The following is a 23,267-nucleotide window of genomic DNA, read 5'->3' on the forward strand; positions in this document are numbered from 1 at the left end:
AAGGGAATTACTTTCCCTGTCTAATGAAAGGCACCTGCTAGCGTACGTGGTCAGTTTAAAAATCAGCAAATTGAAGAATAAAGGATAAAGCATGGAGAGGATGCTCACTGTGTGGATGTGGATATGTGTGTATTTGTGTGTCATATTGTTGATTCTCTGACTTGGAAGCAATGAAAAAAATCTCAAATATTTTCCAACAGTTCACTTAAGGGAAAACAGTTCTGCATGAATGATTTCTCCAGAGCTAGAGGTAACATGTGCTAACACTAACTGTGCTGAACTGGAAGTCATCAAAATGCCATGCCTGATGCCACTGCCCAGGTAGCAGTCAGCGGAGCATTTCCATATACAGCTCAAGGAGAATTTCCATCTGTAGCCATGGTGCAGGCAGGTTCAGAGAACTCTCCAATGCTGAGATTAAAGAAATCCACAACAAAACGCTTCTCCAAATGGGTAAACACAGTCTTTCATGGACAGGGCTGTTTAGAAAAAATACTGCCTTCTTTGTTTTCCCACATATTTACTTCGTTGTATAGCACAACTGGAAAATGGTGACAAGACCATAAAAAGCTAGATGGAAAAGTGTCAAATTAAACCCACAGCAAAACCCAGAGCTGATTGGCTTAATTGGAGATAATGAGAAACAAAACCACAACCCTTACTTGCAAAGCGAAATAGAGAACTGAAGCAATTACCCAGAAAATTTACCAATGCCCCTTTGCTGAAATGCCTAGAAAATTGAAACCAAAATGTTTTGGGATTTCAAATGTCTGGATAATGCCCAAAAGTCCCATCTCACTTTGCCAGTGATGATCTGGACTCGGTACATATTCCTTTCTTTCTGGTGAAAAGTAGAAAACTGTCCTACAATGTAGCGTAACATTCACCCCGATTCAGTAATCAGGTTGCTGCCCGCAGAGACTATTATCAGTACCTTTGGGCAGAGAGTTCAAGGCGTGTTTTACTAGAAAGCAGCAGATGAAGACTTGAGGTGGGGATGTCTCCTATCTCCTGGAGGTGATGAAGACTTAAAGGGTCAGTGAAACAAAAGGGAAAGTGAATGCAAATGACCTCTTTTCGGGATTATACTAGAGTACAATTTTAAGTAAAACTTAAGGTCATCTGCCCACAGCTAGAGTATGGTCAGTCAAGCCATTTGCAAGTGTTCAAACTCAGAGGTTTCTTCACATGCTCAGTCTTGGGAAGTGCACAAATACGGGATTCTCTGAAATCGTGCTGTGGAAGCAGCAATCACTGGGGACATCTAGGCATGGGGAGCACAGCCACTGCAATTTCTTCCTCTTTAAGCTCAGATAGTACTATCTGTGGACAAAGCCACTCATTTTCAGATTGATACTCCACCTTTAGCATGTAACGCCATCTCTCTCCCTAAAGTCCTAACAATGTCATGTCTCCCCAGAACAGATGTGTTTCAGGGTGATGACGTTGCAGAAACAGCAAGTTAGGCTGTGGTAGACTCAATGCACGGAGCCCAGAGAAAAAGGTGTTTGGAGATGGGGAGGGCTGGGGTGGCTTTACCGAAGCTGGGGGCGCTGTGCAGGGTCATATCCCGGATCACCCTCGTGCCAAAACAGGACCACATCAAGAGGAACTGCTGGGCCACCTTCTTCAAGGACCCTTGTCTCTTGGCAGCCACCTACAAGAAAGTGAATGGCTTTAATAGTGGTCGACTTGACCTTTTATTTATTACTGTCTCTTTGAAAAATAAGGCCAGTTGCAGTGGCTCACGCCTGTAATCCCAGCACTTTGGGAGGCTGAGATGGGTGGATGATCGCTTGAGCCTAGGAGTTTGAGACCAGCCTGGGCAACATGGCAAAACTCCATCTCTACAAAAAATACAAAAATTCACTGGGAATGGTGGCACACCCCTGTAGTCCCAGCTACTCAGGAGGCTGAGGTGGGAGGATCACATGAGCTTGGGGAGGTCAAGGCTGCAGTGAGCTAACTGCACTCCAGCCTGGGCAACAAAGTGAGACCCTGTCTCAAAAATAAATACATACATACATACATACATACAGAAAAATGACAGGAAGGCTTATGGTCTTCAAAGTCATTGCTATGGAGCAATGGTTTTTGTTTTGTTTGTAGCAGCAAAAATACTTTTAAAAAATGAAATCTTATGCCAAGACTCAGTGTATACTGCAGATAAAAGAGATGCTGACCTGGTTGAATCGGGGATGGAAGACTCAAGAGTCCTGCCTTGTGCTCCCTTCACCTCCTGGGGCCTCTCCTCAAAACCCTGTTCAGACAGCTCACCACGGGGCTTTGTGTTAGCCAAGTTCACAGTAGGCGGTGGTGGGCTGCAGGACCTAAGGCTGCCCCCTCAGCGCTGGTTTACCAACCTTCACAACACAGCGGTCAACCATGGTATCCAGCCACTCAATGTAGGACTCGATGGGAGACTGCTCCTCCAAGAGGTGGTCAAACTCCTGATATACTGTCAAACAAAGGAGAACCCCACATGCATCACTGCGGTTGTATTTAACAAGAGCTATGTCTTAAAAGAACAGGGGAACAAAACTTTGAATAAAGTAAAACTTTAAATAAATAAAACTCCAAGGTCTTAGCAGAGGATTCAAGACTTTATAAAACATGTCCCAATTTACCTTTCCAAAATCATCTTCCATGCCTGTGAACACATTAAACTGTGGCTATCCCATATTGCTTGCCATTCCCCCAACAAGCCCTGCTTTTTTCATAGCCTTAGTCTGTTTTTTCAGGCCATTCCCACTACTTGGTTCCTCATGGCCCAGCTGAAACAGCCCTGGTATGAAATCCCTTTAACCTTCCATGCCCCTTGCCAGCAGAACTGATCACCCCTCCTTTGCACTCACATAGCACTTTAGTATCGGTTTTCTACCTTTATTATATGACTAATGGCACTGGCATAATTGGATGGGCATGTGTGTCTCCCTGCTAGTTCTTCATCTGGTATCTTTATTAGCTGGTGCATTATCTGTGACATAGTTGTTACCCAACAAATTCTTGCTTGAATTAATGGGTGAAGCATTGCTGCTCTCTTGCTCTCTGCCCAGGGTAGGGCACATTTGATCATTCAAACGTTTCTGGACCACAACTATATCAGGCAGGTAGCTTAAGCAGCCTCTCTGTGTGGCATGTAGTAGGTGCTTAATAGATATTTGTTGAGTAAGTGCAACAGTCTCTCTGCTGCTCATTTTCCTCATTGGAGAGATAATCCTACCACTTTACAACCTGTCTTCATCTTAATTCAGATAACTGAATCTGGAAGTGCTTTTTAGTCAATGAAGTGCTCTAGAAAATAGAAACATGGCTCTGGTGATCTTCTAGTTTGAAGCATCTGTTTTCATCACATTTTTGTGTTTCTGTATGCAGAGATCAATAAATCAAACCACAATTCAAGATCCATACGTTTCTTTCATTTTCACTTGAGCAGTTTTTGTTCTCTCATGTTAAAGGACTGGCCACTTTGCTCTATTTTACTTAGTAGATGCTTGCTACAAGAAGTAAGATTCTGAGACCAGAGGGTCATAGCACTAGAATGCTCAAATGTTTGTTGACTGAATGGATGCACAACCCAAGGAGGTAGGTACCATTATTATCCTCCATTTTACAAGTGAAGAAACAGAGACAAAGAAAGATGAGTAAGTTTCCAAAGGTTGTTCTTTCACAGCTAGTGAATTGCAGAGACAAGACTCAATCACAGCCTGACTCAAGGGCTTGCCTCCTAACCACCTCACTATGCTAATACTAGACTGTGTACCAAGCAGGTGGCACAGATAGTCTCATTTAATCCTTTCACATTAGTCCCGTTTTACAGAAATGGAAACCAAGGTCACAGTACACTGGAGCCAAGGTTTGAATCAAGGTCTTTTGGGCATCCCAGCCCCATGCTGTGTAAGAGCCGTGTAAGAGCAAGGTTTGAACCAAGGTCTGTTGGGCATCCCAGCCCCGGGGATCCCAGTCAGTGGAACTTGGACATGGGGCTGGGATGCCCAGCAGACCTTGGGCAGTTACAATGATAACTCATTCTAATCAGCTTGCTTAAGTACTAATGTGCACTTTTAAAATCTAAGGTAAGCTGAGCATTGCTGGCCGAGATCTGTATCACAGAGATGATGGTAACCCCCACCGCCCCCCCGCCCCCCCCCCCGCCGCCCCCGCCAAGCAAGAGTTTGCAGATTTGTCAGCTGGCTGTGAGGAAAGACGAGCACTGCACACAGTTGTCCCAACCCTGCTCAAGATGACCTTTGGTCCAACTCCATGTGTGTTCAGGGACTTCCCAGCTGTCTGCTTGGGAGGTACAGGGTTGACACACATGTGCTGGACTGCCTTGAGGCTTGGTACCCTACCTCAATTCCCCCTTCACAGCACTGCATTACGTGGCACTGTTCTCTTTGGTAAGATGCAACACATCTGTAAATACATGTTTGAGGTCTGATTTGCCATTAACTGTAAACTCCATGTTGGGAAAAGTTGTGTCCATCTTATTCGCTGCCCTCTGGCCAGCATCTAATACAGTACCTGACTTAGGACAGGCATTCAGTAAGGACTAGCTGGGTTGAACTGAACCACAGCATTTATGTCCCCAGAAGAAGAATGCAGTCACAGCTTTAAAGGGCACCATTCTGCCCTGGACCTAAGGAAACTTGAAGAGAAAGCCACAGAAGGTTCTTTCTTGAGAGAGGCAGCAGTGACCTCCATGGTGCTCTAGCAAAGGCTCAGAGGCTGGTCCCTTAAGCAAGCAATGCTGATTGTATTTTTCCCCATGAGTCTGGTTCACATTTTCCTCCCTCATGAAAGGTGCTGAGGCGGGCAGAGAACTGAGTCTAACACTGCTAGGAAGATTCGCAGAGCTAAGAACTAGGTTCACTCTGGGTTTCCACTCATCTCTTTGGTATTCCATGAACCTTGCTGGACACCTGCTCTGTGCGTGGCCCATTGGGAGTTCCTAGGGACACAATGATCAGAGGTACCCCCAGTGCTATTAGGGTATGCAGGGCCATGCTTTCTGTTGACGTTCCATCCAGGGGACAGGAAAAAGCAGAACAGGAAGCATGATTGTAAACACTTGGAAAGATCCTGGAACCCCTGAAACTCACCCACATTTCCCTTTCTTTTTTTTTTTTTTTGTCTCCTCTGCACATGAATACATGAGCAGCACTAAGGCCTGGTGGTGAAGCTGAGACTAGATGTGAGACCAGACTTGGGTTCAGCTCTATTGCTTACTGGCTGCGTGACCTTGAGTTAGGTTCACCAACTCTCTAAGCCTGAGTTTTCTGATCTGTAAAGTGGGGGTGATAAGAGTGTCTTCCTCATGGGCTTGATGTGGAGATTCAATGGGACCATGCATGTGTTGGATCTGACACAGGAGCTGGCTTAGAGCAGGCAGTCAATAAGCTACATTATTATTTTAGTGATGATCTCTAAAATTCTTAACAGGGGAAAAGTGGGCTGCGGGCAGCTGTGAAGGAAGAAGTAACAGCCTGAGTGAGCTTTGGGCTAAGTCAGGAAAGAAGTCCTGGGGAAGGTCCACATGTTCAGACATTTCAACTATTCCATTTGCTTTTGAAAAGGGCTTATTGGAAAAGAGATCTCTAATAGAACCCTCTTAGGGAACTTTATTTGTTTAAAGGCACCTCAAGTTTAAACTGGGTAGCTGAATGAAGAGTTTCCTCAAGACAGCAGTGCAGAAGGCATATACTAAGAAATCTGAAGGGGCTTGGGGCTTTCAGAAAGACCCCTCTTGGTGGGACAGCCTCTCTGCAGCTCCCCAGGCAATGTCACTTTTGGGATCCTGGGCCTCACCACCCCATTGAGAACATGGGAGTGCATGCTCTCAACACCTTTCTGAGACCTGATGGGAGGAGTGTCCCCTCACGTTTCCTGACCTCATGTTCTCTAATTATGGAGGTAGCCTGTAGACACCGATGGATCCAGGGTCATTGGGCTCAGGGGATGCCCTGGGCAGTCAGCTGGGATGGGCGTCTGAGGAACAGCAGGGATGTGCTAACAATGATGATGTTCTCTGGCCCTCTCATATTGCTTTAGTACTAAGAACAGACATCCTGCCTACATGGGGTTAATATTTGGAGCAGTATACCTGCAGTCTGCATGTTAGAAATCTTTGTTCGCTGGGACATGAACATATATTCACAGAAGTAAAACTTAAAACGCCATCCACCTGCTTCTCAAACATTTAACGTGATTGAAAGGTTCACCTGCCAATAGGTGGACTGACTCATGTGACCCTCAGATGAAAAATAGGCAACATATCCAGCTGACCCCAGACTGACATACACTGAGATAGGCAATAAGCTTTTGTTCTCATATTTAATGCCACCTCCATGGAACCAGGGCTGGCATTCAGGTCACACGTGGGGCCCTTTGCATGACACTGTGTGCTGCCCAATTGCACCAGAACACTCTTTACCCAGCAGTGCTGACACATGTCCCCTTAAGTCAATTAGCCCTTCTTTCTGGACCGACTCATTTAAAAGGAACAATGAGGAAGAAGAGATGCTGGGAAGAAGGACAGGGTGGGGATGCCACTTCAGTATTTACTAAGATACTTTTTCTTTCTTTCTTTTAAAAACAAAAACAGGACAACAATCCCTGGTGGGACAGCTTACATTGGATGATGAGTTTCCGATGTTCGTCGCGAGAGTCTTCCATGGTGTAAAGGGTTTGCTTGGTGATGCTGTTCAGGTCTACATTCCTCCAGTCTTCCAGCATTTGGAACGTGATGTCTGCACTGTGGATCACTGTTCGAGATGCCTATAATCCAATCCAGTCAACTCATTAGCTCATGGGTTGTTAAAACCCCTTCACTGTATTTCTTTTTATGCCTTATTAATGCATCTGCTTATGGTATTTTGCAAACTACCTTGAAATTCCAGGAAATTCAATTTCAGGAGAGCACCAGAAGACTCCATAACTCAGAAGATGCAGACACTGTTTTCTCCTGTGGCTCTTTCCACACGTCTTTTTCTCTACAAGCAACTACCAGGGTGGGCTGGGCCAGACCAAACCCTGCTGATTCCAGTCCCTTTGGTCTTGACCCCGTGGAACAATGGGATGAAGCCCAGAGATCTGTCAGCTTTCTGATGTAAGCCTGTGGGATGGGAGCTCTGTGCCGAATAATCCTTGTATCTCTAGTCCCTGAGAAGCTACAGGCCGGGATTTAGAAGTGTTCTTGCTACCCCAGGGCCTAACTTAATCCCAGATATTTCAAAGTGTATATTTTTCATATAAATACATTCTGAAGCAGTTTATGCTCTAGTTTTCCGTTTTTGCTTTTTTAAATGTAACTATAATGATTAAAACATATATGAATAATTAGGTTGGAGGAAAAGGGAAACTATACCACCATACATCTCAGTAGTTTGTTAGTGGATGGAGGGATGTGTATAGTGTGTGAATAATTTTATATATATGTGTGTGTGTGTGTGTGTGTGTTTATATATATATATTTTTTTTTTCTTTAAAGCTGTGGCTTTTTCATGGAACCCTCATTAGTGAACTTAAATTTACAAGTTGGAACAATACTTGGAACAATATCATCAAGTTGAAATAATATTGAGAAAAGAAAAATATATATCCAGGATCATTTCCTTTACTTGCATGTTTTCACAATGTCTTTTAATAAAATTAAAAAAAGATTTAAAATACACAAAGACGTTGTCAAGTCTCCTAATGCTTGTAAATTCCTAGGCAAAGGTAAATACTGACAACCCTTTGTTGTACCCAGACCATCCAAGCACAAGTAAAATCTGAGTTAAATAAATGGAGAACTCTTTAAAGGTCACGAAGGTGTAGAATATATGAGTGAGGTGAACCTCTAATGATCGGCGTAGAATATATGAGTTAGGTGAGTCTCTAAGGATAATGAAAACAACTGAATAGCAAGGTAAGGTGTCCTGGATTCAAACATAACCTAGTTCAAATCCTGGCCTTGTTGCTGACCAGCTGATTGATTTCGGGTGGGCAAGTAGATTAACCTCAGCCTCCTAATCTATAAAATGGAGATACATTAGTACCTACCTTTTTTGTTTTTTTCTTTCCTGAGCATGTTCCTTCAGAGATGCATTGTGAGCCACTTTATTACAATGAAATGAAGTGTTTACCAAAGAGTGAATTCTGTAAGCAAGTGTCTAGAACGTGCTATTTTTTAAATTTTTATTTTTTGAGATGGATTTTCACTCTTGTCGCCCAGCCTGGAGTACAGTAGCACAATCTTGGCTCACTGCAACCTCTGCCTCCCAGGTTCAAGTGATTCTCCTGCCTCAGCCTCCCTAGTAGCTGGGATTATAGGTGCATGCTGCCACACCCAGCTAATTTTTTTATATTTTTAGTAGAGACAGCGTTTTGATACATTGGCCAGGCTGGTCTTGAACTCCTGACCTCAAGTGATCTGCCAACCTAGGCCTCCCAAAGTGCTGGGATTGCTGGCCTGAGCCACCGCGCCCCGCCTAGAACATGCTTTTTAATGGTGTCTCTTACCATCGTGTTTAGGGCCTTAGTGCTTACCTCTTAAAGAAGGGCTGCTGGTGAGGATTCCTTGAGATAGTGTTTGAAAAACAGAGTGCATAGGTGCAAGGAGCTCAATAAAAGTGGCTACTGTTGTTCAGATCGCTTCTCTTTCAGTGACTGTGTTGATACCTCAAGGCCTTTGCACATGGTGTTCTTGCTGGCTGGAACATTCTTGTCCCTCCGTGCCCCAGCAGCCCCACTACGATGTATGCTCCAGCTTAAATGTCACACCCATGGAAAGGCCGTCTCTGACCACCTATTTCCATTCTGTTTCTTTCATCACATTTAACACTTTTGTTTTCCTGCTGAGGGCAAGTACCACTAAGCACAGTATTGGGCACACAGTAGCCACCCAAAAGATTTTGTAAAGTGAATGGTTGAGATAGGAATGCCAAGTGCTTACTTGCCTGGTATATCTGAAAGAGCCTGGACGTGCAAATCTTGGGTCTAAATATTTGAGGTGAGTCTTCAGTTGGACGTTGTTTAGTCTGACTTGCTGTGTGTGTGTGTTTAGGAAAGCTCACTGGGATGTTAGCTGGTGTTTTGTTCCCAGTCTTAACCCTAGTCCTCTGTCTGATCTGGGAATGTGTCTGAAAGTTGTCCAGTAGAGATGGAAAGGGGGGCATTTGCTGATTAAATTACATGCTGTGTTTGTGTGGAAGGTGGAGAGGGAACGTGTGGGCACCCCCATGCTTGTGCAACACGTGGCTATAGGCATGGGTGTGGACGCTTTTATCTACATGTGCATTAAAGGGACAAAGTCCTCTCTAAATTATCTGATCCCCAGAGGGAGGCACCAAAACCACGTCTAGTTCCCTGATACAACCCAAGAGCCACTCTTCCAAGCTGGAAAAAAAGAACCAGAGGGCCAGGCTGGCATATCATCCTCAGAAATAAGGCAATGTTTCTTTGTTAGGCCAATATTAATTTTCTTCCCTGAATCCCATTAATCTGTCAGGCTCTGCACCATCACCAGAACAATGCCCAGGTGTAGCATCTGTAACAGCCTGCATGAATCTGGAAGAATTTCCCTCTGGTCTCCAAATCAACCCCTGTGCTGTCCATGCCAGGGGCAGGACAGGAGCAGGGAGGTATATGTGGCTGTTGTGTTATATTTTCTGGTTCCTGGCCTGGGGCCCTCCTTCAGGCCACTCTAACTAGAAACCCCTCCCTCCCATCTTAACCTTGAACCCATCCAGAACCAACAGCACCTTAAAGGAGAGGCTGCAAACAGAAACACAGGAAGGGGGCAGGCAGGTGACATTCAGGAGTGAGGTGGGCCAAGTGTGACAGAGTTGGTGGAGTGAGGATAGTGGCCACTGTGGAGAAGGTTGGCCCAACAGCTGACAGCTGCCTGGGGAAACGGGGCTCTGGGAGCAAGTTGTCAGCTCTTGAAGGTTTAGCTGTCATCTCCCAGTTCCAACTGTTAGTGAACATGTGAAAAAATTGTTTTGAACATATTCAAGCCAAACAACAATAACCCCACACATCTGAGGGCCAGATTTGGCCTGTGGCCACTGATTTGCCACCTCTGCTGTAAGGTCATTAATATTTTAATGTAATGTTAATCGGTTGCCTTAACAGACTTAGAGTCCCTTCATTAAAGTGCAAAATTAATAGAAATGTAGTTATGTGCCATCAAGCTATAACTACAGAGTAGGTAGGGGCATGGAGTGGGATCTTCCACTTCTACTTAATACACTTATAGTTTTAAATGTTTTTGATAGCAAGCATATGTCACTTTCATGCTAAAAATAATGCAGATCTGGGAAAAAACTGAACAAAATTGGGCAAATATTGAATATATTATGTGACTTTGAACTCCGATGATACAACAAACAAATCATCCTCTTAATCTGTTTGAATCATTTGGTTCAACCACTACATACGTTTTGGGCTGGATAATTAAGAGAAACACAGAACTGTGGACCTAGAACATATCTGAAAGGTTAAGGGGCAACTGATATCAGAAATTATTTTGTATATTAGTTGAAACTATTTAGTTATTGGCTAATGTTTTCATTCCTTATCTGCAGAAATTAATAGAGAGAGTGCCCTGGTAACCTGAAAGATCCTGCAGGAAGTTGCTTTTGCGAATTTGCCCCCTCGTTTGCAATGACTCAGCAGTGGTTAAAACACATAGCGCAGGACAGCTACCTGGCAGAGATGATTTAGTGATGTTTGCCGTCTCAGAATTTGGGAGAACCTTCTCGACACTGCAAAGGGAAAAGAATTAGTTTGAAATATTTGCAAGCTTTATGATTCTAACTTGGATTTTCCAGGGGCAGATTTCAAAATGTAGGCTGCTTCTTTTGCCTACATTTGTCTCACTGCCCAATCCCATTTTATATACCCACTGGCAAAACCCTGCACTTGGTTCTTTGTTCTCCTATGTGAGCTTCAACAACTATTTCCTAACGGTGACATTCAGGGTACATATTTCAAAGTCATGCACACGATACACTCGCAGGTGTGAGAAATGGTGGCGTCAGTCAACCGTGAGTAAAAGCAATTATTGTCTTCATTTCGCTAATTGCAAGCTCAATCACTTCTCCCCATAAATAATTGCAGGAATCAAGTGGAAGCTTTGAAGAAGTCCCTTTAAAAAGTAGTATGTCTAATAGTAAATCCTGATTGAGCCTCAGCGGTGTGTGGGGCTAGGAGGTGCTTCTGGGATGGAACCTGGCTTTGCATTCATAATCTGTCCTTTTTATCAAATGATCTCCATGACCTATTTGCATGTTTCGATGACGACTGCAGCTAGGAAAAGGTCTTGTTTGCTACACTGACATAATAGGCTAATAATTTGAAGTAGGGTGATCTTATATCTGTGGATTTCAATGCAGACGAGACATGTGCTTGCCCTAGCTCTTCATTCTTACAGAGTTGTTGGAGTGGGGCTTGTTTCCACCCCTTGCACATTCTCAAAATACACTCCCAGGCTGGGCTCCCTGGGAAGAACAGCCTCTGCCCGACACACACAGGTGGAAGGTCCAACAAACCTCCTCGCCGCCAACTTTGAACGGGTTTGTTTTGTCGCATAATTAAAATGGGTGCGGGGGCATTCTTCTTGGTAATTTCTGAACTGGTCAAGTAATAGTCAGAAATCTCCCTAGGATTATTCTAATTTGTACTCAGAGCTGGCTTGATTTGAAAAAAATAAGGTGTGGGGTGGAGGAGTGGGGGTGGGAGGGGGCAGATGGGAGGCTTCTAATTTTCCAGGCTGATCAATCGTTAATCCTTCTCTTTAATTACTTTTTCTTTAACTTTGTGATGTGGAATTTAGTGCTCATGAAAAGAAAAGAGCTGAAAGCCATGAAATAAAGCGGGCTTTATCAATAGGTGATGGCCACTGCAGGCAACCTCAAAGCGCGTCTGAAAGGGCTCCCTTTGCCTGTGGAGAGAGGGTAATTTGATCGCCTTCATTTTGCTCGCTGGCACTTATTTCGGGCAAGAATAGCAAGCTGTTGTATTCAAATGGGGCTTTAAAAATGTATATTTTAAAACTTTGTTTTGCTGAAAATCATTTCATCTTTAATAGCAACAAACCGTACATGAGTCTCCCCGCAAGTACAGGCAGATTGAAACAGAAAAATAAAACTAATGCTGGGGAATGGGTGCCAACACTTAGCAAAGAAAGCGTTCACGGTCTCAATCCCTTGATGAGAAATATTAATTTGGCTTTCTAACTAGGCAGAGAATGAGTGAAGCCCTTAAGCTGTTCTCTCTCTCCTGCTACCACCATTTTATGGGCAGGAACTTCAAGGAAATCTCAGACCTGAGTTTGATTCCTGGCCCCTACTTACAGCTGTGTGGCTGCGTGGCTTTGGGGGAACTTTCTTTGCCTCTCGGAGCCTTATCTGTAGAATAGAGATACTACTTCCTACATTGCAGAGGCAGCATGAGGACTAAATGAGATAAGGAGGATGGTGGTGGTGAGCAGAAACTTTGGTGTCAGACCTGGGAGAAAATCCTGTCTCAGCACTACCTCTCTAAGCTTGATTCCTCTTCTATAAAGGAAGAAGTTTGCCACCTATAATAAACATTTTATGAGGATTAAATATGTGTATATACATAATTAGTATAATACCTGGTGCTTTATAGTCAACCAGTAAACAGTAGCTGCTGCTACTATTGTTATTAACAACTTACGTAAAATATTTGGCACTAAAATGTAATTCTCTCTTCCCTTTCACTCCCAACTCAGTACTTACATTCGAACTTGATGTTTCGCAAGTTTTCTGGGAGGTCGTGGAGAGCCACTTTTAGCCACTCATCCAGTTGCTTGGCAAACTTTCGAATCACCTGAGTTAAGCTAGAAAGAGAAACGATGAGTTTTAAGTGCTGCACGTGTTGCTCAGTTCCTCCCACAGTCCCCTAGAGGGCTTTATTTCCCCTAATCATGTTTGGGCTGCTACCAATAGGTGCCATTTGTAAGAGCAACCTCAGAGACAGTGCCAACAGCCCGAGCCCTGTGGAGAGCTGGTGGGTCTGGGAAGGGCACGAACAGAATGTACTCTGCTGGTCACTGATGCCCACTGCAACGCTTGGTGGCATCCAGAACTAGTTAGATGCAAGCAAAACATGCTCCTTTATGCTTTTGAAGAGCTTGTGTGAAGGGTGAAGACAGTGGGCCGTGGGCCTAAGAAAGCCCAGTCTTGTCCGATCCTCCCAGGCAGGCAGGAACCCCGTTTGCAACATAACTGCCATGCCTGCTCACCCAGCTTACCAAACTGCTTGCCATTTGGTGGGAACTGAGAAGCAACAGCATATTTTTAAGTTAGCAAACAACCTTGATATGGGCCTTGAAACCATATTAGATTCCAAGAGTCAAAGACAGTATTGGAACAGGAGGCAGGAGGGAACGGGAGAGGTGAAGCACTGAGCAGGGCAGTAGGTTGCAATAAGATGGGAATCTGGAGTTGAGAAGACACCGGGCACCATTTTCTGGCTCTTGCTATCAAAGCCATCTGCTCACAGGCCTAGGTTCGTTCTCCACGAAGTCCTCCTTGGTTGTGCCAGATACAGGGACATCTCCCCTGTTGACCATCCACACCATCCTTGCCTTCCACCAACACCGCCTAGCCTGCTGCCCTGGTTCAGCCTTTCGTCCACTGTCTCCTGTCAGACACAAAATCACCAACCTCCACCCTGCTGGGCAACCCCATTTCTCTCTGGTCACTCATTCTTTCCTTTCTCATAGCTATCTCCAACCTTCTTCAAGACCCTTATGCCTCCAATTCCCCAAATCTCCCCTCCGTGCCAGTGGGTGGAATCACCTCCTACTTCTCAGGGGAAAAAAAAAAAAAACAGAAAAACACAGAGGAAGGATGTCATCAACACTCAGCTACCTGCCTAGTTCATCTCTTCCTCCCTAATAGAATCCAGGGGCGATCCCTCCTCTTGCCATCCCCTGCTGCTTTCTCAGGAATTGTACATTGCTGACGGTCCCTTCTCCTGAATATTCTGCTTTTTCTTCTCTACTAGATCATTCTGCTCATCTGTTTTTTTAGGAGACAGTCTTGCTCTGTTGCCCAGGCTGAAGTGCAGTGGCACAATCTCAGCTCGCTGCAACCTCCGCCTCCCAGGTTCAAGTGATTCTTGTGCCTCAGCCTCCTGAGTAGCTGGGATTACAGACACATGCCACCAGGCTCAGCTAATTTTTTGTCTTTTTAGTAGAGATGGGCTTTTGCCATGTTGGCCAGGCTGGTCTCAAACTCCTCATCTCAAGTGATCCGCCCATCTCAAGTGATCCGCCCACCTCGGCCTCCCAAAGCACTGGGATTACAGGCGTGAGCCACTATGCCCAGTCCTGCTCATTATTTTAATGCATTTAAGAATGTCTCACTTTAAAAACAACGAAAACCTCTTTATTTCCTCCACTCTATCCCCTCGAGCCACTGCCCTTTCTCCCACATCACAGACAGACTTCTTCAAAGTGCTGCCCAATTCTTTGCCTCATTTCCTTCACCTCCCATTCCCTCCTCACCTCACTCCTGACCTCAGCCTAAACAGCTCTCACCTAAGCAGCCTCCATGCATGATTCCAAACCCAGTGGACTTGTCATGGTTCTCATCTGCTTAACATCTTGGCGGTATTCAATTCTGTCACCTGCACCCTCCTTTTGGAAACACTCACTTCCCTTGGCTTCTGTGATCCCTCCTTCTGGCTGCTCCTCCCCAGTCACAGAACTCCTGCCCTCTGCCTGGTCAGCATGCCTTCCAGTTCTTCATGTCTAGTCCTGGGCTCTCATCTCACAAAGCTTTCTTCCTCCCCCGGGTAGTTTCTCCAGGCCCACAGATTCACTGAATCTGTGAATTTCCCGTCTGTGCAGATTCACCGTCTGCACTTACTTTTGCACCTCCGGCCCAGAGGTCTCCAAGCTGAACTCGTGATTTCCCCCTTGGACCTGCTTCTTTTCTTGTGTCCTCTATTTCAGTATGAACTCTGTTTTTCATCATTTTATTTTTATTGATAACTTTTTTATTTTCAAGAATTTCAAACGTACCCCAAGACAGATAGTATAATAAACCTCCAAGGACCCATGACCCAGCTTCAACAATTGGCATCATTTTTGCCAGTTTAATAGATTATATTTCACTTTTTCTTTTCTGGAGTGTTTGAAACAAATCCAAGATGTCATTGAACCCCTAAAAACTGAGTGTGCATTTCTCATTGGCAAGGTTCAAATACGTATGTGTACGTGTATACACACACATGCACACAATGTGTGTGCGGCATTTAAATCCTCCATGCCATTAGTTTATCTAACAGAATGAACAGTAATTCCTTAATATCATCTACAGCCCAGTCTGCATTCAGATTTCTGTATTTCTCCCACAGAAATCCAAACAAGGTCCACACATTGCATGAAAGATATAACATTGCCCTTTTCTGTTTCTTAAATCTTTTTTCCCCCCATTTTGTGCCATTTATTTATTGGCAACATCATGGTATTTGTTCCCTGGAATGTCCTACACTCTGATTTGGTTGAGTTCTGTCTTGTAGTGTCATATAGTCTATCCATCTATCCTGTCTGCTTCTAAAGACTTGATTAAATTCAGTTACAATTTCTTTAGGCAAGTATCCAGTTTTGCATACACTATTTTGGACATAGTCTCTCTTTCCGTTTACCACATATTACAGATTTTGCTTCCAAATAACTTCCCAAGCACAGCCACCTCTCTCCCTTTTCTCCCTAGTTCAGGCTGCCGTCAACTCTCATCCGGACTTATAGTAGCTTCCCGAGTCCATCCTGCCCTGCTCACCTTCCCACCTCCACTCTATCTTCCACATTGTGAGAGGGACATTTCCAAAACACCTGTAATTCTGATTAAAACTCCTCAATGCTTTCACATCATTCTTAGGATAAAAACGCCAGTTCTTGCTGCAGCCCCCAAGGCCCCACCTGCACCTTCTCCCTTTCTCCTCATTCTGCACCTCTGGCCTCCAATTGGTCCTCTCCCCTCAGGGCCTTCGCCCCTGGTATCCTTTCAGCCAAGAGCATCTCTTCACTCTTCACCTGCTCAGTTCCTTGTTATTCAGCGAATCTCAGACTAGATGTTACTTCTATATGCAAACCTTCTCCGAAGCCCCCAGACCAGGTCAGCACCCCTGATGATTCCTCTTGAACGGCCATGTAGTTATGACAGTTTGTTGTTATATACCAACTTGTGTGATTATCTGATCATTGTACATCTTTCTCACTGTACCCTCCATACAGAGGGCAGGGACTATGTCCATTTCGCTTAGCACTGTATCCTCAGTACCTAGCATAGTGCCAGACACATAGTAGGCACATAAGAAATGCTTGTTAAGTGAAATGTAAGAATGAATGGCTCTCCATCCCCAGATGGACAACGGGCCTTGTCCTAACTGCCCCCCTCCCTATTCTCCTTATCTCTGGCTGCAGCTCCTCCCACTGTCCCCCCAGCTTACTCCATCCCCACAGCACTAGCCTCCATTCAGTTTCTCCAACACTCCAGGCCCTTGCTTACCTCACCAGGACCTTTGCACTTGCCATCCCTTCTGCCTGGAAGCTCTTGCCCCAGATAGCAGCTCACTTGATCACCTGATCTAAGAGATGCCTTCCTAAGCCTCAACTGACTCCATCTCCTGCAGCATCTATGCCTTCTTGACATACTGTCCTCTGTGGGTGTATACCTGCAGTTCGACCTCCTTCCTCTGCTTTCCCTCCACCTCTCTCCTTCCCTAGGCTGGGATGCCAGGGTGTGTCCTCCACTTCTAGGGACATACTTTTCCTCCCTCTTATGCAGGTGGTTGCCAAGTCTACAGCTCCAGCTTCAGCCCTTCTCCTACATCGTACATCCACACTCATAGCTCCCTGAATGACCATCAGTGGTAATGCTAGTAAAACTGCAACAATGGTGATAACAGCAGTTACCTTTTAATGAGTGCAATGTGCCAAGCTACTAAACACTTCGCATGTACTTTCTTAATTAATCCTCACCTCAGCCCTAGAAGTACATACTGTTGTTAGTCCCAACAGAGAGGTGAGAAATCAAGGCTCACAAAAGTTATTTTACTTGTCCAAAGAGATGCAGCAAGTGGTAGAGCCAGGAGTCAAGCCTAGGTCTATCTGACCTATAACCGCTGTCCTACTCCACTTTGATGAAAGTACCACATTGTGCACTTTGACGTGCCTTGGATATGCTCCCCATATCCAGTGCCCTCTGCTTTTCTGTTCAGTGTTGCTATTCCTTTGGCATTTCAGGCTTGGTCCTCAGTCTTTTCTTTGCCTCTTTGACTTCTCCTTCCTGCCCATACCACACACACACGCACACACATGCACACACACACACACACACAGATGCATACACACACTTTCTTACTTTAGCTAACCCAATTGTTATTAACAACCACTGTGCCAAGATTACTTGGAAGAAGTGAAAAACCCCAGTTTGAGAATGATTTCCCTTTCCTGTAAATGGGAGTGTATGATCCATGGTTATCTCTATAATAGTGTATTTTTATTCCCCTGAATTTCAATATGCTTTTCTGAGTTGGAAAGGACAGGATGGGTCTGAGCTAGGGGGTGGGGAGCTGTGCCTCAGCCTGGGCCTGCCCAGGATCATGAGTGAGAACTTCTAGTGCCAATTCTTATTTCCATGATGCCAAGCACAGGGCTTGGTACAGAAAAGGCACTCAAACAAGTTTGAGGGATGAATGAGTATATAAAACTGAAAAGTCAGCTCTCAGTTGGAGCCTGATCTTTTGAATAAATTTGTCTTCCTGATTTAAGGAAAAAGGCACTTGATTTGTAAGCCAAAGATTGCAGTGGTAATTATGTAACCACATAATTTTTAACAGCCTCCTTTGGCAGACTGTAACTCAATGAGGGCAGGGAGCATGCTTATCTTATGTAGTGCTGTATTCCAGGACCTAGCACAGTCCCTAGCACATTGTAGTAATCAATAAACATTTGTTTAATGAATGAATGAACATTTGTGGTTTTCTTGAATGAATATTTGAGTCCTGACCATTTCATTTATTTGCAGGTGAAGGTAGACAAGTCATTCCAGCCCTTTTTTTTTTTTTTGAGACAGGGTCTTGCTCTGTCACCCAGGCTGGAGTACAGTGGTGCAATCTCAGCTCACTGCAACCTCCGCCTCCTGGATTCAAGTGATTCTTGTGCCTCAGCCACCCAAATAGCTAGCATTACAGGTGCCCACTACCATGCCCAGTTAATTTTTGTATTTTTCATAGAGACGGGGTTTCGATACGTTGGCCAGGCTGTTCTCAAACTCCTGGCCTCAAGTGATTCATCGCCTGGGCCTCCCAAAATGCTGGGATTACAGGCATGAGCCACCATGCCCGGCCCTCATTTCAGCTTTTAAACTTTAACCTCCACATCTGTAAAAATAAGTCAATTATAGATAGGAAGGGAGGGGTTAACATTTCATTTGTACCCCACAAACTGCTTTGCAATAAACAGCAAATGCCATGTGTGTGTGTGTGTGTGTGTTTAATACCTATAAAGCATTATTAAAAGTATGTGAATCTTCCTTATAAAGATGGGTTTTATTAAATCCTCAGAAGATACCTTTGTGGTACAAAATATAAGTGGAGATTTAGCCTCAGTTCGCTTGATCAGTGCCTGAGAAAGATTTTAATAACACAAAGCCCTAAATGGCTCCTATATATATAATATAGACATACACATATTATTATAAAAATTGAAATTTGGTCTTAATGTAGAACATTTGAATAATGCAGAAAAGGATGAGACTAAAATTTGGCCATAATCCCCTCTGGAGGTAACCTTTGTTAGCCTATTTGGGTGTATTTCTGTTCCATCTACAATGTGGAAAGCTGGAAAGAGCATCACTCCCACTATAACAAGAAAAAGCCAGATAATCTACAAAATTACAACTTTTCTTTAAACCATTGGAGAGCTGAGGTCACAATCACGTAGCCTGGAATTTATGGAAAGAAAGGCACCTCCAATGAGAGAAGGACTTGGGGACTGGCTCACTTGCAATAGAGAGAAGAAAGCAGGGCATTACATACAAGTGGGTGAAATAAATTTTGCTAACAGTTTTAACAAATAGCTAACAGGCCAATATGAACTACCATGAGAGTACAGAACTCTTGGAATGACAGATACAAGGGAAGTTCACATCTATTTGCAAGCCCTTCTGCACAGGCCTTATCAGGTGTTCATGAGGAAGACTGGGGACAGGACAGGAGCACAGAAGAAGCCTTTCTGAGAGGTATATGTTTGGAGGAAGGGAACAGCTGTTGCAGTGGAAAAAGCATGAAGTTCCACCAAGACCTTTCTCCCTTATGGATCAAAAGCCTCAGTTGACTAGGGGAAGAGCAGAAAACACTGTTGACCCCAGGGAATAGGGAAGACCCATTGTAGGTGGGGGAAAGATGAAAAGAGAAAGCTCTCTAACCCTGCTGGAAACCACCAAGGGCTCAGATCACTAGAGATATGTCTCTGCAATGAGTCAAGATCACTGAGAGTGCCCAACTCTGAGATCCAAAGCACAGGGCTTGCTTAAGACCGAAACAGGGCTGAATAAAAGAGAACCCACTTCCCCACTTTTCAGCTCCAATCAGGCTAACAAGCACCAAGTCTTAAGCAACTGTGTGCATAGGGACGGCCTAAAGGTAAAGGAGCAGGCACATTAAGGGAAACAACCCAACAAATCTCCAACTTAAGCACAAAGTACCCCAGAATAATTTAAATCTGGTGCTACACTAAAGGTAACCATAGGAACAACAAAACCCAAATGCAATGAAGTCCCAAATAGACTGCCTCAATTCATATTCAGGAACCTAGGGGAAGAGGCATGCCCATTTCCAGGCATAAGTATTATTTATCCCAGTCTCTACTCTTTTACACACTGTTTGGCAGCCAATAAAAATTATGAGATAAACAGAAAATTAAGAAATAGAACCTACTGTCAAGAAACAAAACAATCAACATAACCAGACTATCAGACAGGTAATTTAAAATTTAAAATAACTATGATTAATGTGTTAAAGGCTCTAATGGAAAAAGTAAACAAGCATGAACAGAGGAGGAATTTCAGAAGAACACATAAATAATTCCTATTTATATAGGAATTATATAGGAATATATATAGGAATATATTTATATAGGAATATATAATATATATTATAATATATTAATAATTCATGTGATAATAATAATTATTAGAGACAGGATCTTGCTCTGTCATCCAGTCTGGATCATGATTCGCTGTAACCTCAAATTTCTGGGCTCAAGTAATCTTCCCGCCTGAGTATCTTTAGGGGCTAGACTATAGGCACGAGCTACTGTACCCAGCTAATTTTTTTTGTTAAGACAGGATCTTGCTATGTTGTCTAGGCTGCCCTCAAGTGATCCTTCTGCCTCCGTCCCCCAAAGCACTGGGATTACAGGTGTGAGCCACACTGCACTCAGCCAGAACACAGAAATTACTTTTAAAAGAATTGTAATATTAGAAATAGACATAAAAACAAAGTACAGTAATGGAGATAAAGAATGCCTTCAATAGTCTCATTAGTAGCATTGACATAGCAAAGGAAAGAATCAGTTAACCTGAAGATAGGTCAATAAAAATTACTCCATCTAAAACACAAAGAGAAAAATGAGTAGAGAACAAGCAAAATTGAGAATCCGGGAGTTGTGGGACAGTATCAAATGGCCTAACATACTTGTAATTGAAATACCAGGAGGAGAAAAAAGAGAGAAAGCAGAAAAGAAGATAATGGATGGGTATTTTCCAAAAATAATGAAATACGTCAAAGCACAGATCCAAGAAGCTCAGAAAACCCCAAGCAGGATTGAAAACAACACAAAGCATTGAGATACATCATGGTTGAACAGCTGAAAACCAAAGATAGAGACTGAAAAACCAAAGACAGAGAAAGTCTTGAAGGCATCCGAGGAAAAAAGGCACACTGCCTACAGAGGAGCAAAGATGCACAAAAAACAAACATGCAAGCCAAAAACAATGGAGTGAAATGCTTAAAATGCCAAAAGTGAAAAACTTGTTAATTCAGAATACTATACCCAGTGAAAGTAAGTTTTCAAATTGAAAGAGAAATAAAGACTTCTTCGGACAGAGAAAAACAAATAATTTGTTACCACTAGACCTGCAATATGAGAAACATTAAAGAAAATTTTGCAGGCAGAGGACTATGATTACATACCCAACTCATATATTACACAGATGAGTTGAACATACATAAAGAAATGAAGATTAGGAATCATGCGAATGAACGCAGATATAAAATATTTTTTCATATCGTTAATCATTCTCAAAGATAGTTATCTAAAGCAAAAATAGTTATAATGTTTTAGGAGTTTATAGCATATACAAAAACAAAATCTATGACAACAATAGCATAAAAAATGGGAGTACAAATTGGGAGTATAGTGTTGTTAAGATTCTTATACTACATGTGAAGCAGTATAATATTATTTGAAGGTATATTATAATTAAAGATATACAAACTTAAAATAACTAGTAAAAATTTTTTTTAAAGAGGTATTTTTAAAAAGACAATCATGGCCAGGCATGGTGGCTCACACCTGTAATCCCAACACTTTGGGAGACTGAGGCAGGAGGATCCCTTGAGCCCAGGAGTTCAAGCCAACCTAGGAAACACGGCAAGACCCCATCTCTATGTAAAAGTAAAAAAATTAGCCAGGCTTAGTGGCACATGCCTGTAATTCCAGCTACTCAGGAGACCGAGATGGGAGGATTGCTTGAGCCCAGGATGTTGAGTCTGCAGTGAGCCGTGTTTGTGCCACCGTATTCCAGCTGGAGCCTGGGTGACAGAGTGAGACCTTGTCTCAGAGGGGGGAAAAAAAAAGCCAGCCATGGAGATAAATGGGATGATGAAAATAATTAACACAAAATTAGACAAAAAAAGAGGAATAAAGGAGCAAAAACTGATGAAACTAATAGAAAACAACTAGGAAGAGGGAAGATCTTAATTGAACTATATATTTAATTACATGAAATATAAAGATCTACACATACTATACCAACTAAAAAGGAAAACTGCCAGACAATAAAAAAGAAAGACCTCCCTCTATGTTTGTATGTTGGCTATAAGAAATTACTTCAAATATCAAGACAAATTAACAGGGTGGGAAAAAATGTCATGCAAACACTAATTTAAAAAACCTGGAGTTAGCTATATTAAACAGACAAAGTAAACTTCTGAACAAGAAATATTATGAAAGATAAAAAAGACTAATATTATGGAAAGAATTCAATTCACCAATAAGACATAACAGTTCTAATTTGTATGCGTTTAACAAGAGAGCTTCAAAATACATGAAGCAAAAATGTATAGAAATAAGACAAATTCGCAATTAGAGCTGGAGGTGTCTGTACTTCTCTATTGCTAATCAGTAGAACAAATCGACAGAAAATCAGTAAAGACAAAGAAAATTGAAACAACACTATCAATTAAATTGACCTAGTTGACAATTAACCTAATGATACCAGAATATATAGCTTTTTCAGGTACACCTAGAACATTCACCAACATAGGCCACATTCTGGAGCATTAAACAAGTATCAACTTAAAAGAATTGATATAAAACTATGTATATAATATGACCAGAAGGGAATTAAACTAGAAATGAATAGGAAGATATCTTGAAAATCCCCAAATATTTAGAAATTAAACAGTTTACTACTAAATACCCCGTAGATCAAAGAGGAATTCACAGGAGAAAGTAGAAAATATTTTGAATTGAATTAAAATGAAAACCCAACATATCAAAATTTGTGGGTGCAGCTAAGTAGAGATTAGAATAAAATTTATAGCATTAAATGCTTTCATTGGGAAAGTAGAAAGATTTATAATCAACGACCTAAGCTTTCACTTAAAGAAATTTAAAAAAGAAGAGCAAAATAAACCCAAAGCAAGCACAAAAAGGGAGGAATAAAGATAAAAAACAGAAGTCAATAAAATTGAAAACAGAAAACAAGAAACCAGAGAAACCAAAAGCTATTTTTTGAGATCAATAACATTGATAAATTTCTAGTCACACTGACCAAGAAAAAGGAAAGAAAACACAAATTACCTACATCAGGAGTGAGAAAGGACACATCACTACAGTGCCTACAGATATTAAAAGGATAAGAAAATATTATGAATTTTAAAAATTTAGATAAAATTCTACACTAACTCCTCCAAAAAAAAAAGAGAGGGAACATTTTTCAACTCATTTATGAGGC

At 42.7% G+C, this 23,267-nt stretch overlaps 1 protein-coding gene across 5 annotated transcripts in view; it reads right to left on the reverse strand.

Annotated features, from left to right (window-relative positions):
- The window catches only part of RFX4 (regulatory factor X4), a 179,054-nt gene that overhangs the window by 38,451 nt on the left and 117,336 nt on the right, over nucleotides 1-23,267 (reverse strand). For all 5 annotated transcript variants that reach the window (XM_033220778.1, XM_033220779.1, XM_033220781.1 and 2 more), the window contains 5 exons: nucleotides 12,747-12,847; nucleotides 10,690-10,748; nucleotides 6,633-6,777; nucleotides 2,364-2,458; nucleotides 1,540-1,657 (listed from right to left, as the gene is read on the reverse strand). In XM_033220778.1, the coding sequence (XP_033076669.1) occupies nucleotides 1,540-1,657; nucleotides 2,364-2,458; nucleotides 6,633-6,777; nucleotides 10,690-10,748; nucleotides 12,747-12,847 (518 nt within the window). The remainder of the gene's footprint in view (nucleotides 1-1,539; nucleotides 1,658-2,363; nucleotides 2,459-6,632; nucleotides 6,778-10,689; nucleotides 10,749-12,746; nucleotides 12,848-23,267) is intronic.

This window comes from Trachypithecus francoisi, unplaced genomic scaffold, assembly GCF_009764315.1.
Source record: "Trachypithecus francoisi isolate TF-2019V2 unplaced genomic scaffold, Tfra_2.0 Lachesis_group11, whole genome shotgun sequence".
NCBI lineage: Eukaryota > Metazoa > Chordata > Mammalia > Primates > Cercopithecidae > Trachypithecus > Trachypithecus francoisi.